The sequence below is a fragment of the Colobus angolensis genome, unplaced genomic scaffold, assembly GCF_000951035.1.
Source record: "Colobus angolensis palliatus isolate OR3802 unplaced genomic scaffold, Cang.pa_1.0 Scaffold59, whole genome shotgun sequence".
Lineage (NCBI taxonomy): Eukaryota > Metazoa > Chordata > Mammalia > Primates > Cercopithecidae > Colobus > Colobus angolensis.
In genome coordinates, this window is record NW_012119487.1 from 9591781 (window position 1) to 9608934 (window position 17154).

At 42.6% G+C, this 17154-nt stretch overlaps 1 protein-coding gene across 1 annotated transcript in view; it reads left to right on the forward strand.

Moving 5' to 3' along the window:
* The first annotated feature begins 6423 nt into the window (after positions 1–6423).
* The window catches only part of FAM20B (family with sequence similarity 20, member B), a 40568-nt gene continuing 29837 nt past the window's right edge, over positions 6424–17154 (forward strand). The window contains exons 1-2 of the mRNA XM_011962398.1: positions 6424–6946; positions 12973–13059. Of these exons, the coding sequence (XP_011817788.1) occupies positions 6570–6946; positions 12973–13059 (464 nt within the window). The 5' untranslated portion in view covers positions 6424–6569. The remainder of the gene's footprint in view (positions 6947–12972; positions 13060–17154) is intronic.

Here is a 17154-nt window from a genome sequence, read left to right on the forward strand (position 1 = left end):
TTGGGTACACATCAGGCACAGTTCATGCAGCAAATAGGTTGCACGTGGCTGTGGCCCTTTTTGACATGATCTTTGTTCCTTCTTTTTCTTTGTCATTTTGGAGGCATGGACTGGAGAGGAGATTCTTGAAAGAAGACTTTACATTAAGACCTCACTTTTTTTCTGTGAAATCTATATCTCTTCTTAGAAAACAACTTCATAGTCTTAAGTTTGCCCTTATACAATATTTATCAAATGAGAAGGATGAGAGTGTGTGTGTGTGTGTGTGTGTGTGTGTAGGTAGAATGAAAGTGAATTAGCCAGCTGGGTGTGGTGGCTCACACCTGTAATCCCAGCACTTTGGGGGGCCGAGGTGGGCAGATCACTTGAGGTCAGGAATTCAAGACCAGCCTGCCCAACATGGCAAAACCCCGTCTCTACTAAAAATACAAAAATTAGCCGGGTGTGGTGGCTCACACCTGTAATCCCAGCCACTTGGGAGGCTGAGGCAGGACAATTGCTTGAACCCAGGAAGTGGAGGTTGCAGTGAGCCGAGATAGCACCACTGCACTTTAGCCTGGGCGATAGAGCGAGACTCTGTCTCAAAATAAAAAAAGAAAGTAAGTAAGTAAATTAGCCTCCGTAGCAAGCCACATGTAGCTGATGGAGCTAAGGCTGAAACCAGGATTCAGTAGGAAAATTCCTTATAAAGATCTACTTTCCAGAACTCCAGGTTGGGAGTTTATGCCAGCTTTTCATGTGAAAACTATTTACAGTTATGCCATTTGTACTGCCTTTTTTATATTTAACACTTTTAAAGTTATGTTACTACCTTGAATTTATTTGTTCTTTGAGTTAGTTTCTGTTCTGCATAACAGAAACATTAAAATAAATGACCATAATATAACTGGACATTGTTGCACTGTTTGAAGCATTTATCGGAGGAGCTGAGGGTGTGATATAGAGCAGGCACATTCTTCTGGGAATGTAAGTGAGGTTTTTGTGAATAGTTTGAATATACCCAGTGAATTTGCTTTTATTTCCTTAGTGTCTGAAATGGGGAATCTTTGGAAAAGTCCAGTTTGCAGAATATATAGTATGCTCCTTGTCCCAAATTAAAAAGGGAAGATTATATGTCATGGAAACCCTGTCTTGGATACTTTCTCCTCTCTCACATATAAAAGAGTAAAGGGGATCATTCTAAGGAGCCAATATTCTGAAAGGAGATTTAAGAACTATTTCAATAAGCTATTATACAAGGCCAAATGTAGTTAAGTACTGGCCGAAAGGAGGGAGAAGTGACTTTAAGAGTGTGAGGAGGGACCAAAAATTGTCTTAGAGATGGTCTTGGAGATAAGCCTTGAAAGGAGGCTTAGACTTTATCAGGAGGAGATTGAAAGAAAGGGTAAGAGAAGGAGGAATTTTGAGGGACTACAGTGTAAGGAATGACAGAAGCAAAGGGCACCTACACATCAGGAGGAGGACCACGGCATGTTCAGTTGATCCCTTGTGACTAAAGCTGAGAAGAGGAACAATGGGATTGATGTCTAGATTGGAAGCTATTTAGGATACAGCTTTAATGCCTTGCCAAGGAATCTAGAATCAGAGGTCATTGAGTGATTTGAGAAATGATTTGGGCTGCATTATTTAGGCTGGATTGGAGAACCTGGAGGCTCAGGCATCAGTTCTTTCTGTGGTCCAAAGGAAGGTGATGAGCACTGAAGTTGGTGGCTATGGAAATAAAAGATGGTTGTAAAGAACAATGACAAATTGCACTGTTACTCATTCTACCAGAATGTGGTGACTATAATCACAAACATGAAAACTTGTTTAGCCTCTTTTATTTTAAGCTGCCCTCACTTAGACTCTGCAGAAGTAAATAGTGAAATAATACAATTGAACCCTTCAGTTCCCTTAATATAAATCTCTTTCTTGCTTGCTTGCTTGATTTCTTTCTCTCTTTATTTTTATTTATTTATTTATTTATTTATTTTGTGAGACAGAGCCTTGCTCTGTCGCCCAGGCAGGAGGGCAGTGGCACAATCTCAGCTCACTGCAGCCTCTGCCTCCCGGGTTCAAGCGGTTGTCTCCTGCCTCAGTCTCTTGAGTAGCTGGGATTACAGGTGCTCACCACCACGCCCAGGTAATTTTTGTGTTGTCCAGGCTGGTCTTGAACTCCTGACCTTAGGTGATCCCCCCCGCCTTGGCCTCCCAAAGTGTTGGGATTACAGGCATGAGGCACTGCCCCCAGCCCAGTTCCCTTAATGTAAATTGCTAACCTGAGTGAGTGAATTGTTTGTGGCCCTGAATTGATGAATGTGTTCTTCTGAGGCCTCTTCAAAAGGAGAAGTTTTGAAATAAGTTTCAAAACTTAAAAGGACAAACTTGGATTGGGGAATTGGACCGTTTTTCTTATCTGAATTTTGGAGCTGTTAGAACTTCTTATTGCATTGATGATTAAAAACAAAACAAAAAAAACACAGCTCTAACATTTGTGCAAAATGTTTGGATATATTTATATAGCATGAGGAGGAGGATTTTCTTCATTCTAAATGAATGAGCAATACCATTAAAAGTTTATGGGTTGGCCGGGCGCAGTGGCTCATGCCTGTAATCCCAGCACTTTGGGAGGCCGAGGCGGGCGGATCACCTGAGGTCGGGAGTTCAAGACCAGCCTGATCAACATGGAGAAACCCTGTCTCTACTAAAAATACAAAATTAGCCAGGCGTGGTGGCGCATGCCTGTAATCCCAGCTACTTGGGAGGCTGAGGCAGGAGAATCACTTGAACCCAGGAGGCAGAGGTTGTGATGAGCCAAGATTGCACTATTGCATTCTAGCCTGGGCAACAAAAGTGAAACTCCATCTCAAAAAAAAAAAAAAAAAGAAAAAAAAAATTTATGGGTTAACTAGACTTTAGTCCTGAAGGATGTTCTGTAGAAAGTAAAAGCCTATTAAGCTGACCCCTTTGTGCCAGAATTGTATTGCATTTGTAGCTAGTTGCATCTGGAGGTGCTGAGGAAAATGATTGTCAATGCAACTAGATTTCCATATTGCCTTTTATCCCCGCAACCCGAGAAGTGTACTGTTGAACAAGTACTTGAAAAAGTTGTGTGGTTTAGGTTGCATTAAAACTAGCAAAAATCTCTGAAATCTCTGCTTGCACTGCTGTTATCAGTAATCACAGGGAACTGTTTTACTGAGTTCCACACCAAACTTGATACCATCACAATTACATTTTAGATGCACTTGAATTGCCTTTGTTTCAGCTAATAGTGTTGTGTACCCTGGGAGATGATGATGAAACAAAACAGGTGGTGAGGGATAATTGGAATTTGAAATTAACTCTCACTTTCTGCTTCCTTCATGAAATGAACAGAAAAGGAGTGGTTAATCACTGAGAATAAACTTCATTCAGCTGGCTCACTGCAAGGTGTTGCCTTTAGAATACATTGTTGCTCTGATGGGCTGCTTTTGATTATGTTTCCAGCTGTTATTAGGGGAGCAGTATCATGTTTAAGGGGAAGTGTCTCAGCCTGAATCATTTGCTCTATTTTTTTGTATTGGTTTTATTTTTTGGATTAATGGTTTGAGTTGTTAAATGAATTGGAGAGTGAAGCAACATCCTGTTATCTTCTTGTCATCTTTGTCTTACCTCAGTGCTGTGCTGTCTGTAGGCACAGAGCAGAGCAAGCCTGTCCATGTTTTTAAATGGCCTTATGGAGGAGAAAGCAACCTCTCAGGATGCAAATGAGATGGAATTGTATGTTCTTGACACCCTTGCAAAAATCTTGTATTTGGAGTCTTTTAACTTAAGAATTGCCCAGAGTGTGGCCAGCCCCATGCTAGAAGGAGCACTTCTTTATGTCTGTGACATGAATATCCTTGTTATATGCCTGACCATTCCAGATGTAGTAGTGTTGCTATAGTACCAGGCTTTATTAGTTTTCTGGTTATATTCTGCTAATAGCTAGATGGTATGGGAATATTTTTTTCCCTTTACTTAATGTACCCAGTTTTGATTATCAATGGTTTGCAGGTATTTTAATTTTGAAAAATAATTGGTGAAGGACTAAGTAGAAATATGTGTCTGGGGTTGTATTTACATACATGAGCAGCAGATATGACACGTCCAGGATCGCTGAGTACTTGGACTCAGAGACAGCTATTACTCTCCTCTGCACCCTCTGGCATTTTTAGGAATTGTTGTCTTACCAGAATGAGAATTGGAAAGTTACCAAATACTGGTGGTTTGGGATATGCAAAAATCCTTTATGGATTTTGAAAGTTAAAAAAAATGAGAGTTAAACAATTATGTATAGCTTGCTCTTCTGTTTTTGTTGTGTTTTTTTTCTCATTGTTTTGGTTATTAGGCATGTGTACCCAACCTCATGGCTCCTAGATGGCTTACATTCCAATTAAAATAGAAATATTTGCTTTAAAATTTTCAGTATATGTGGTTCTTGCTTATTAGTGTCACGGGATCCTTGGGGTGTCACTTTGCCAGTGAGAAACCTCTGTGGCCATGGCCGTGGCGCCTTCTGCCTGAGTAGTGCTCGTGCCCACTGGGCTCGTTCTACCCACTCAGTCTTGCAGGCTGTGCTCAGCTCGTACTACCAGCCTGGATCCCATACCTGCCAAGGGTAAGCCAGGTGCATAGCAGCAAGGGATATGTGGACAAGCTAGCACGGAGTCTGGCCACTGCACACAGCCAGGCACTCAGGCTGCTGTGGTGGGGTAGGCAGCTCCAGGCATAAGCACAGTCCAGTTCTGTGTGAGGCTGCAGCTGGACCAGAGTATCACATGCAGCTTCTGCTGCGGGTGCCTGTGTCTGGACAAGGGGAACATGGGGGCATCCAGAAACTTGGAGACACCAGGAACCTCAGAACTCCAAAGAGGGCGTCACAGCCCTGGCTTGGGGAGACCCTAGGTCCGAGCTCCCCAAAGGGCCCCAGCTCTTCTCTCTTTCTGATTACCTACCACATGGTGAGCAGGGGGTGTGTTTCAGCCCTGTTTGCATTACAGCTCTTTTTTTTTTTTTGAGACGGAGTCTCGCTCTGTCGCCCAGGCTGGAGTGCAGTGGCCCGATCTCAGCTCACTGCAAGCTCCGCCTCCCGGGTTTCCGCCATTCTCCTGCCTCAGCCTCCTGAGTAGCTGGGACTACAGGCGCCCGCCACTTCGCCCGGCTAGTTTTTTGTATTTTTTAGTAGAGACGGGGTTTCACCGTGTTAGCCAGGATGGTCTCGAACTCCTGACCTCGTGATCCACCCGTCTCGGCCTCCCAAAGTGCTGGGATTACAGGCTTGAGCCACCGCGCCCGGCCACATTACAGCTCTTTCAGTCCTGCCATTTGGTAGGCCCTGAGTTCTTGTCCCATGCCCAGAAAGAATGAGGTGTGCAGACAACTGGGGGCTGAGCAAAGTGGAGAGGAGCTTCATTGAGCAATAGAACAGTTCTCTGGAGACCCAAATCGGGTAGCTCTTTCTGCAGCCATGTTGTTCTGATGAGTGTCCACCTCTCAGTGGAGAGGAGACCCACAGTGGGTAGATCCCTTTTGCATGCAGGTTGTCCCGACATCTGTTTGAGTCTGGCTGAGTCCAGGGTTTTTATGAGCTCAGAAGAGAGGCAGTATGTGCTGATTGGCCCATGGGTGGCCATGGGTGGGCCCAGAAAAAGCACCATAAGTTCTCACTCTGGTCTTTGGACTCTTAACCAGAACTGACAGCCCAGCCCCCATGCCTCAGGCTGTCCCTGGCTTGAAGGTGGGGCTTCACTGGGAACCCACCCCTTTCTGCCCAGGAGCCTGCCTCCTACCACCATTCATGTCATCCACAGTGCCCAGGCTGTTCATAGCAAGGGATGCCTGCAGGCCTACACTGAGCCATCCTCATTCCCTCCTTGGCCTCCCTCCCATGCTCATTGGTGCCCAAAGTCCAGAGTGGGCTGAGATAGCAGGGGCCTGTATCAGCACTGCCCCAACCACATGTACACCTGGCCAGGTCACAACATCACCTGGGCTCGGCCACAATTTTGCTCCACCCCAGAGTGGGTGCTGGGAGTGGGGAGACGCCAGGCAGCAGGAGTGGCATTTCTGAGCCTGTGGGTGTAGCTGTGGCTGGGGGCTACAGCTGCACCCAGGAGCATGGGGCCCCTGCTCCAACAACTTGGAAGAGGGCAGGGCTCCCGCCTGTTCCCAGCTCCTGCCAGCTCCATGGAGTGTGCAGCCCTGGCCATGCCTCTCCCACTGCAGCTGGCTTCTTTGCAGCAGCTGCTCCAGATGGGCCGCTGCTACCATCTTTAGGTCCCTCTCCAGACTAGTTAATTTTAAATTATTGAACCTTCTGGAGCTCAAGATTAGCAAGCCTAAAAGGGTGAGTCATGTATTAGAGCTTGCAAAAGATTCAGTGGTGGAAGGACAGAATTTTTGATCAAATTTTGCTTTGTACTTGGGCTTGCAGGAACTGTGGAAGGTGCATCAGTGAAGAAATGGACCAATGTGTATAATCATGGAATCTTCTTGCTAACCATCACCACCAGCTCTCCTTAATAAGTGAGCAAGAGTGGGTCAGGGGAGAAGGAAAAGAGGTCAACATGAAGCTAAAGCAGCGAGTCGTGCTGTTAGCAATTCTCCTTGTCATTTTTATCTTCACCAAAGTTTTCCTGATTGACAACTTAGATACATCAGCTGCCAACCGGGAGGACCAGAGGGCCTTTCACCGAATGATGACTGGCTTGCGGGTGGAGCTGGCACCCAAGCTGGACCATACCTTGCAGTCTCCCTGGGAGATTGCAGCCCAGTGGGTGGTTCCCCGGGAAGTGTACCCTGAAGAGACACCAGAGCTGGGGGCAATCATGCATGCCATGGCCACCAAGAAAATCATTAAAGCTGATGTGGGTTATAAAGGGACACAGCTGAAAGCCTTACTGATACTTGAAGGAGGACAGAAAGTTGTTTTCAAACCTAAGCGGTAAGTTTTCATCTGGGAAGCTGCATGTGCTAGTTGGTTGATTGATTTAACTTGGGATTTATATAAGATTTATTTTATCATCTTCTCTTGGAAGTCTCTTCAGTAAAATAAGAGGGGTAGACTAGATCTCTAAAGTCTTTTCTAGCACTTAACATGAATCTACGTTTATAGTATCATACAGAATAGTTTTTCTGCCCTAAAAATCCTCTGTGTCCTACCTACTCATTTTTCCCTCTCTGCCCCAGAACACCTGGTAGCCCACTGGTCTTTTTACTGTCTCCATAGTTTTGCCTTTTCCTGAATGTCATATAGTTGGCAATCATAGTATGTAAGCCCTTTCACATTGGCTTCTTTCACTTACTAAAGTGCATTTAAGGTTTTTACATTTTTTTGTGTGGCATGATAGTTCATTTGTTTTTATCACTGAATAATATTCCATTGTCTAGATATACCACAGCTTAATTATCCATTCACTTACTGAACGACATCTTGGTTGCTTCCAAGTTTGGGGCAATTGTGAATTAAGCTGCTATAAACATCCATGTGCAGGTTTTTGTGTGGACATAAATTTTCAACTCATTTGGATAGATACCAGAAGCATAATTGCTGGACCACATGGTAAGAGTACGTTTCATTTTGTAAAAAACTGCTAAACTATCTTCCAAAGTAGCTATACCATTTTGTGTTTCTACCAGCAATGCATGAGAGTTCCTGTTGCTCCACATCCTCACCAGGGTTTGGTGTCAGTGTTTCAGATCACAGCTATTCTATACGTCGCCCATTGTTTCTTTCATCTGTTTTAAATAAAGAATTGGGCCATTTTAGTTACCTTAGTAACTAAATATGTATGTTGTTCGTAACCCCTTTGGACTTCCTAGGGATCTACAGAGATAATTTGTGTGACAATTCTGTGATATAATTATTTTTATTTATTTATTTATTTATTTCTCTACACAAGACAGCTTGGAGGGTGAGGGTATAGTTAATTTTCTAAAAACATTTTCTGAGTGTATGAATCTGAATTAGGTTAACATCATGATGGTGATTTGTATTCTTTTGCCGGGAGTAGTTACCAATGAGTATTCCCAAAGTTTGTAATGTCTGAAATCTTTTGTGTACTAAACGTTATTTTAATTCCTCAGTAGAACTTTTGAAAAAATTATAACATGACTTTAGATTTCTTTCTGGAGTGGCAGAAGAAATGTAGGGAAAAGATGTACAAAGTTCAACTCCCTTTCTTACCCAACTATTAGTAAATAAAAGGCAGTCAGAGCATGAATGTATAGGGAGCCCAGAAATGGAAGGGATCACTATTGGTCTCTAACTGGGAAGTATATGTCAGTGATGTGGAAATTAGGAAAGTTAAAAAATGTGGTAGACTTTCAGAGAATAAAAATTTGATTGGGGCTGGGCTTGGTGGCTCATGCCTGTAATCCCAGCACTTTGGGAGGCCGAGGTGGGTGGATCACTTGAGCCTGGGCAACGTAATGAGACTCCGTCTCTATAAAAAATAAAAAATTAGCCAGGCGTGGTGGTGTGCATCTGTAGTCTCAGCTACTTGGAAGGCCGAGGTGGGAAGGGGGGAAGATTGCTTGAGTACGAGAGTTTGAGGCCGCAACAAGCCTTGCTCATGCCAGGGCCCTCCAGCCTGGGTGACACAGTGAGACCCTGTCTCAAAAAAAAAAGTGGTTGTGTGGGCCTGGGATCTAATTTCTGTTTAATGCACACTATTTGCCAGGGATTACACTAAGTACTTTTGTATCTGTTAATCCTTTAAACCCTTATAGGAAGGTTTAACCTTTGTGTACAGTTTCAGTTCTTATTTCCAGAATAAGAAACTGAGGTTTAGAGAGTGTAACTAACTTGACAAAGTCATCTCACATTAATCAGTGGTATGGAAGTTTGAACCCAGATTTGTTAGAGTTGTAAGCAGCTTGTATTCTGCCACACACGGAATTCTCTTAAGTTTGTTTGTTTCCCATAAGTGATGACGTGGAGCACCCATCATCAAAAATCGCATTTAGCTTTGAAGTATGGTCTTTGACTTCTTGGCCTGAGAGATTAGCAGCATAAACAGAGTGATGGAAAAAGGCAAACTAAAGACAAAAATAAAATTTTTATATAAAGAGATGGCCAGGCACGCTGGCTCACACCTGTAATCCCAGCACTTTGGGAGGCCAAGGTGGGCGGATCACTTGAGGTCAGGAGTTCGAGACCAGCCTGGCCAACATGGCGAAACCCCATCTCTACTAAAAATACAAAAAATTAGCTGGGCGTTTGATGTGTGCCTGTAATCCTAGCTACTCAGGAGGCTGAGGCAGGAGAATGACTTGAATCTGGGAGGCAGAGGTTGCAGTGAGCCGAGATTGCGCCATTGCACTGCAGCCTGGGCAACAGGAGCAAAACTCCATCTCAAAAACATAAAATAAAATAAAAGAGATGAGTTGTGAGCATTTTGTGTTTAAATAAGAGGAGATCCAGCTGGATGCAGGGGCTCACACCTGTAATCCCAGCACTTTGGGAGACTGAGGTGGGTGGATCACCTGAGGTCAGGAGTTCGAGACCAGCCTGGCTAACATGCTGAAACCTCATTTCTACTAAAAATACAAAAAATTAGCCAGGCGCGTGCCTATAATGCCAGCTACTCTGGAGGCTGAGGCAGAAGATTCGTTTGAACCCAGGAGGCAGAGGTTGTAGTGAGCTGAGATCGTGCCATTTACACTCCAACGTGGGCAACAAGAGCGAAACTCTGTCTCAAAAAAAAAAAAAAAAGGGAGATCTTCGTCACACCCACCACTTGTACACTGGGGAATTGAAGGGGAGATGGGACAGCAGGAAGTGTGTTATAAGACAGATATTCCCAAGAGTGTGCAGTGTTAAACCAGGTGCTTTGCAGGATAGGCTTGAAATGTTTGGACAAGATGTAAGTGGAGGGAGGAGAGGCCAGACTGATGAGTAGGGGAGGTAGCCACAGATAAATGCATAACCTTAGTCACTTCTTGCTTCATCTTGTATCTCTTACTACCACTGCAGCCTTCTCATTACCTCCCTCCTCCAGACCATCCTGGAAACCACTTCCGTTCTTCCCCAGAAGACTCATATTATCACTATGTTCCCCAGCTTTAAACCATCCAGGGACTTCCCATTGCCCACCAGACAAAACCCAGCCTCCACAGCCTAAGGTCAAGCCCCTGTCTGGTCCCCCTCTCTATGCTCAGCCTTATCCTACCTTTGCTCTTTGTTTCTGTCAAACTCTGGTCCCCTGCTCCCCCATCATCTCCTAAACAGCCTGTGTCCACTCCCAGCTCCAGGGCACTCTCCTCTCCAACTCAGAAAGATTTTTTTCAGCCCCTGCCATAGGTGTTAACTTTCTTAGTCGGTGTACATACTGACTTGTGCTGCTTTATATCAGCAACTATCACAGGCTGAGGAAAGTGGGTGTAAGTTTAAGTGCTTGCAGAAATTGACTCTAGTCCCTAAACATGTTGTTCTGACCCCCAGGGCTTCAGAGGCTATTTTGTCCTGGTTTAAGTGCAGATTAATGTCCTTGGTCAGCCTCTGATGTCCTTCAGCAGAAGGATAGGAATGATTTATTGGCAGTTACTGTATGAATTTTGCTGCTCTGTCAGTGACTTAAGATGGATCACTCTCTGGTAAGAGGAGAATCTAAGTCCTTTCTCTAATAGCCACTTGTGGTTTTAACATTTCTGGAGCCTGGTTATCCACGTCCTACTCTCAGAGATACAAGTTGTGTACCGTATAGGTAGATGATATATATAGGAATACAGTGACACTTTTATTTACATTTTGCCTTACATTGTAAGTAAGGGTAATTTTTTTTTTAATGTAGCTATTTCCATTCTAGAAGTAATTGATTTTCACAGGCAAAAATGGCAGTTATGTTGGAAAAAGAACAAGAAGGCAGGGGCCTAGGAGCAGCTACGTAGAAGTGAATGAGTAATCTTAGGAAGTACTAAAAGGGACCTTGGAGATCAGCTAGTTCAACTGTCCATTTTACAGGTGAGAAAAATGACATCCAGAGTTCTGATTTTCCGTATTTCACATAACCAAAACATGTGCTAAGGATTCAGGCCTGACTTCAATGTAGTTCTTTTGATTCTTACTCCTTTTCTCTTCCCGCCGTCTATTCCTCTCCTGCCCACTCCCGAAGTTCCTGTATTTCTCTTAAGCTTTTGCATTTTACTCTGAGCAGCCTTTAGATGGATTGGAAAGCTCTCTAATGTTTCACTGAAAGGAACATACTGCACTTCACCACATCCCTTCCTGTGGCTGCCCTGGAGTACTAAAAATATTCAAGGATAGCCTACATCTGTAGTAGAGAGAACAGTACCTGAATAGTGTCAGCTTTTTGCTGCGGTGGTATTTCAAATTTGACTTTTAATTTAGAGGTAGCTAATATAAACCTTTTTAAAAATTACTCCTAAGTAATCCTTTGCACTAGGAACAAACAAACAAATACATTTGGGTATATTGACCATGCTAAGAAGAAACTGGTGCCCAACCAGATGGTGATACGTGGCTGTCTTCTAACAAATGCTTCATCATTTTGCCTTGAAGATATGTTTTGTGGAGATAATTTCACTTTATATTCTAAGGTCATTTAAGTTGAGGTTCACTGCCTTTTATACTGTTTTCCACTTCCCTATTGCTGTTTTAGCATGGGAGAGCGAACTATCCTTAGTGGAACTTTTCTTCTCCACATCAGTCTCAATTGATTTCTATTTCATAGGTCCGTTGTAAAGCCTAAAAGGCCTCCTTTACATTCAGGAAATGCAGGAGACCAATAGAGAACATAGGTGAATTAAGTGCTTTTTTTTCTTCCCAATTAACACATTTAAATTCTATCTTTTAAAATGATTAGTAGAAAGAAATATGCCAGTCTTCATTATCCTTAGCTTATGTCATGCATATGATAGAAAATCATCAGAATGCAGTTTGAGATGAAAGAGACCTTAGAAATTACTTCTTAGTCCAGCCCCTAATATTGTAAATAAGGAATCTGAGACCCAGAGAAGAGAAAGGTTTTGCTCAAGCTCACCCAGTCAAGTAATGGCAGCCACACCCACTTCCCACTGCCAGTCCAGGACTCCTTGTACTACGTCATCATAAACTTAAAAAAAAGAACAAGAATGGTTATTCAAACAACTTTTTTCAAAAGCACAATTGCCTTCCCATTAACAAAGGTTGAGTTATATCAGACCATTTTCCCCCAAATTTAAATTTCTCTTATAAGCTTTGCCACAGCCATTCTGGTAAGCAAAAGTTTTTTGTGTTTTGGTTTTTTGAGACAGAGCCTCACTCCATTGCCCATGCTGGAGTGCAGTGGCACAGTCTCGGCTCACTGCAACCTCTGCCTCCCAGATTCAAGCAATTCTCCTGACTCAGCCTCCTGAGCAGCTGGGATTACAGGCATTCACCACCGCACCCGGGTAATTTTGGTATTTTTTAGTAGAGACAGGGTTTCACCATGTTGGCCAGGCTGGTCTTGAACAACTGATCTCAAGTGATCCACCCACCTTGGCCTGCCAAAGTGCTGGGATTACAGGTGTGAGCCACCGTGCCTAGCCAGCAAAAGTTTTAATTACACGTTTTTCTTCATTTCTTCAGATCAGTCTAATAAACATTTTAGTAGACGTTTATTAAGCACCAACTATGTGCTTAATAACACTGTGCTGGTGGTACAAAGACAGTCCTTGCCTTCTAGAAGACTACCTTGTATCTGTACTTAAACTACATCAAAAACCCTCTAGTGGGGCAAAATGACATCTTTCGTGTTTTGTTCTTAGAATGATCGTCGACGTAGATAGAGAATTCTAGTTTCTTTCTCTACCTCATCTTCACTCCATCTAACAGCAATTCATGCTAATCCACAGTTCTCAGGGTTGACAGAGAAGGTGACTATAGCAGAATCAGGTTTGCTAAAGCTTATATTCTAGCACATGTGCTGTTACCTGTATACATGGTGTAATCCATGTATACATCTGTGCTGCCCATTCACTTTGCAGGTATAGCCGAGACTATGTGGTGGAAGGGGAACCATATGCCGGTTATGATAGACACAATGCAGAGGTAGCAGCCTTTCACTTGGACAGGTACGTATGATCACAGCAGGTTATGTTCATTTTGTTTACTTTCAAATGTCTTGAAGAGGACTCATGGACTCCTTCAAAAGGATGCAACACTAGTAAGTAACTTGTTACCCCTTTTAGATAGCTAATTGACTAGTTCCATTACACTTGTATGAGTCTCATAATTTGGTTGGCACTGGGAATACTAAAGTATTTTAATTCCGTGCTTCTTTAGGTCATTTCATTTCTGGCCTGCTCTGTTATTATCATCAGTGAAGATATTCTTGGTAAATAAACTTTGAACTTAAATATCTGAACTAGTCATTAATTGGGCCTAGCTGTCCTGTTGTTTTGTTATATATTTATTTTAAGTAAGTAATGCTGACTTATCCCCATGTGCTGGAAACATATAGCATGAAATATATTATGAGTTTTATTGTTCTTTATACAAACTATGCATAGCTTCAAACCAGAATAATGACAAAAGGAAAGGGCCGGGCGCAGTGGCTCACGCCTGTAATCCCAGCACTTTGGGAGGCCAAGGTGGGCAGATTGCGTGAGCTCAGGAGTTCGAGATCAGCCTGGCCAACATGGTGAAACCCTGTCTCTACTAAAATACACAGAATTAGCCGGGCGTGGTGACAGGCACCTGTAGTCCCAGCTACTTGGGAGGCTGAGGCAGGAGAATCGCTTGAACCCGGGAGGCGGAGCTTGCAGTGACCTGAGATCCGGCCACTGCACTCCAGCCTGGGCGACAGAGTGAGACTCTGTCTTTAAAAAAGAAAGAAAGAAAGAAAGAAAGAAAGAAAGAAAGAAAGAAAGAAAGAAAGAAAGAAAGAAAAGAAGGAAGGAAGGAAGAAAAAGAGAGAAAAAAGAAAAGGAAAGAAAGAAAATAGATGTGAATTATAAGTTTGTAAGTTAACTAGGAAAATTCTTTTTTTTTTTTCCCTAGCAGGTTAGTAGTCAGGAACCTTGCAGCTGAACTGTCTGGTATCCCAGTTACTCTGCTGACCAGCTCTTTCATCAGGCCATATTGGCCGACTTTAAAAGAAATTGCTCACAATATTTGTTTTAAAAAATTAATATATGACTGATGCAGTGGCTCATGCCTGTAATCCCAACACTTTAGGAGGCTGAGGTGGGTGAATCACTTGAGCCCGGGAGTTCCAGACCAGCCTGGGCAACATGGTGAAGCCCCGTTTCTACTAAAAAAAAATACAAAAATTAGCTGAGTGTGGTGGTGTGTGCCTGTAGTTCCAACTAGTGGGGAGGCTGAGGAGGGAGGATTGCCTGAGGCTGGGAGGTCGAGGCTGTGGTGAGCTGTGATTACGCCATTGCACTCCAGCCTGAGCAACAGAGTGGGACACTATCTCAATAAAATAAAATAATAAATAGGCCGAAATGGGCAGATCACGAGGTCAGGAGATCGAGACCATCCTAGCTAACATGGTGAAACCCCGTCTCTACTAAAAAAAAAAAGTACAAAAAACTAGCCGGGCAAGGTGGCGGGCGCCTGTAGCCCCAGCTACTCGGGAGGCTGAGGCAGGAGAATGGCGTGAACCCGGGAGGCGGAGCTTGCAGTGACCTGAGATCCGGCCACTGCACTCGACAGAGCAAGACTCCATCTCAAAAAAAAAAAAAAAAAAAAATTTTGAGACAGAGCCTCACTCTGTCCTCCAGACTGGAGTGCAATAGCCTGATCTTGGCTTACTGCAACCTCCACCTCCCGGGTTCAAGCGATTCTCCTGCCTCAGCCTACGGAGTAGCTGGGACTACAGGTACATGCCACCACGCCCAGCTAATTTTTTGTATTTTTAGTAGACACGGGGTTTCACCATGTTGGTCAGGCTGGTCTGGAACTCCTGACCTGAGGTGATCTGCCTACCTCAGCCTCCCAAAGTGCTGGGATTATAGGTGTGAGTCACTACGCTCAGCCTAAAAATGAATTTATAAGGAAACTAGAAAAAAAATAGATGAAATGTTTGTCTTTTTCTGAATTAGGATTTTGTAAACATAAAAGCAGTAACATAAAAATCACAAATTCAATAGTCTTGACTAAATAAAATAATGAACATATATCAAGAAACAGCAAACAAAATTTAAAAGCAAACAACAAACGGAGAAAACACTTGAATCTAATATAATCTGAGTATTAATAGCCTTAATATGTGTTTATACAAATCTGTATATATATGTTAAAACTCTGTTAGAAAATGGGTTAAGAGCACAAACACTATCAATTGCTAATAAATATGTGGGAGCGGGGGGAAGTTCATCCTCACCAGAAATTTTTAAAAATTCAGTTGAGATACTGTTTTTACCTGTTGAAAATGGCAAAGCTTAAAAAAAAGATAATACTTTATTGGGAGGAATACATTGAGATTCATATGCTGCTTATGGCATTGTTCATTGTTTCAGTTTTTTTGTTAAGAACCCTAGCATTATATATCAAAATTAAGGATAAATGTATCAACATTAAGGAATGTTTATATCATTTGAACAAATAACTGCTTTTTAATATACATATCTAAGACATTTCTAGGAAGTATCCTAGAGAAAGAATACAAAACTCAAAGATATATATACAACAGTCTTAGCTGTAGCATTTTCAGTAGTGAAAAACTGGTTGTAACCTAAACATCTATTGATATGGAAAAGCTTAGATACATGTGTACAATACCATGAATTTTTGCTGCCCCTTTTAAGACCTAGTGGTGTACAGTTGGATAAATCCTACTCCTCACTTAATGGCACACTAGAATCAGGCTTTCCAAGACCTTATCTGTTTGCCTCTTTTCTTCATCCCCAACCCCCCCATCCTGTTTGTTGGACACCAACAGGCATAAAGTTCCTCATTTCTGTACCAGTGTTTTGTATTACCCAACACAGTAAGTTTTGTTGATATATATGTAAAGTGATATTTCATTGTTATTTCACTGTTATTTTGTATTTCCCCATTACTGGCAAAGTTTGTCTTTTCACAGCAGGACACCTAATTGTTAACTTAGAGTACTTGTGTACTTTTGATGTTAACTAACTATAATGTTTCAATTTGTGACTTGTGCTTTGGGAGTCTTGTATTTAAAAGTCCTTCCCTACCTCAAAGTCTGAAAGATGTTCTCTTGCCAATCCTCCTGTCACTTTTGTTAAGTGTCACTGTAGCCAGCCTCAAGTGCTACAGTAACATTGCCCCTCAATGCTAAACTGGCTGTTGTTCTTGGGCTTGGCAATTTTCAATGGGGAGAAAAAAATACTTCCCAATCTAAGCATGTGTTTGTAGTCCTGGCTAACAGGGAGGCTAAGGTGAGAGGATCACTTGAGCCCAGGAGTTCCTGGCTGCAGGAAGCTATGATCATGCCACTGCACTCCGGCCTGGGCAACAGAGTGAGACTCAAAAACCAACCAACCAAACAAACAAACACGCACAAAAAACGCTTCCCAACCTTTTTCATTTGTGGATCCTGATACTTTTCTGCTTTGGGTTGCTATTTCTTCATTACAGTCAGATTTAACCACCTTCCCTTACCTCAGGGGGGATCTCTGGATTTCTATGTTATTTTGATAAATCTGTTGACTTGCCTTTGTGGCTTTTCTAAGACTGGGTTTAGGACAGAATCAGAAGCCCTAAACAATACCCATTTGTAAAGGCTTTCTAATGATTGGGAAAAGGTTCATGATACAATGATGAGTAGAAAGCAAGCTATAAAACTACATACGACGTAATCTCAGTTGTATGTATATACATAAGTGTGAGTGTGTGTGTACCCACACTTAAAGGGAAAACATGCTGATATGCCAAAATGTCAGTACCTGTAATTATTTCGGGGTTGTGGAATTATAGGTGATTTTTATTTTCTTTATTATAAATTTTCTGTGTGTTCCAAATTCTGCCTCTCCAACTTTTGTTCTGTTAGTATATATTTTTTGGCCAGGAAATTTCATTTTTTTAAAATAAATTATTTTCAACCTTTTAGATTGTTAGAGGTATCTTCAAATTCTTTTTTTTGTTTGTTTTGAGACGGAGTCTCGCTCTGTCTCCCGGGCTGGAGTGCAGTGGCCGGATCTCAGCTCACTGCAAGCTCCGCCTCCCGGGTTTACGCCATTCTCCTGCCTCAGCCT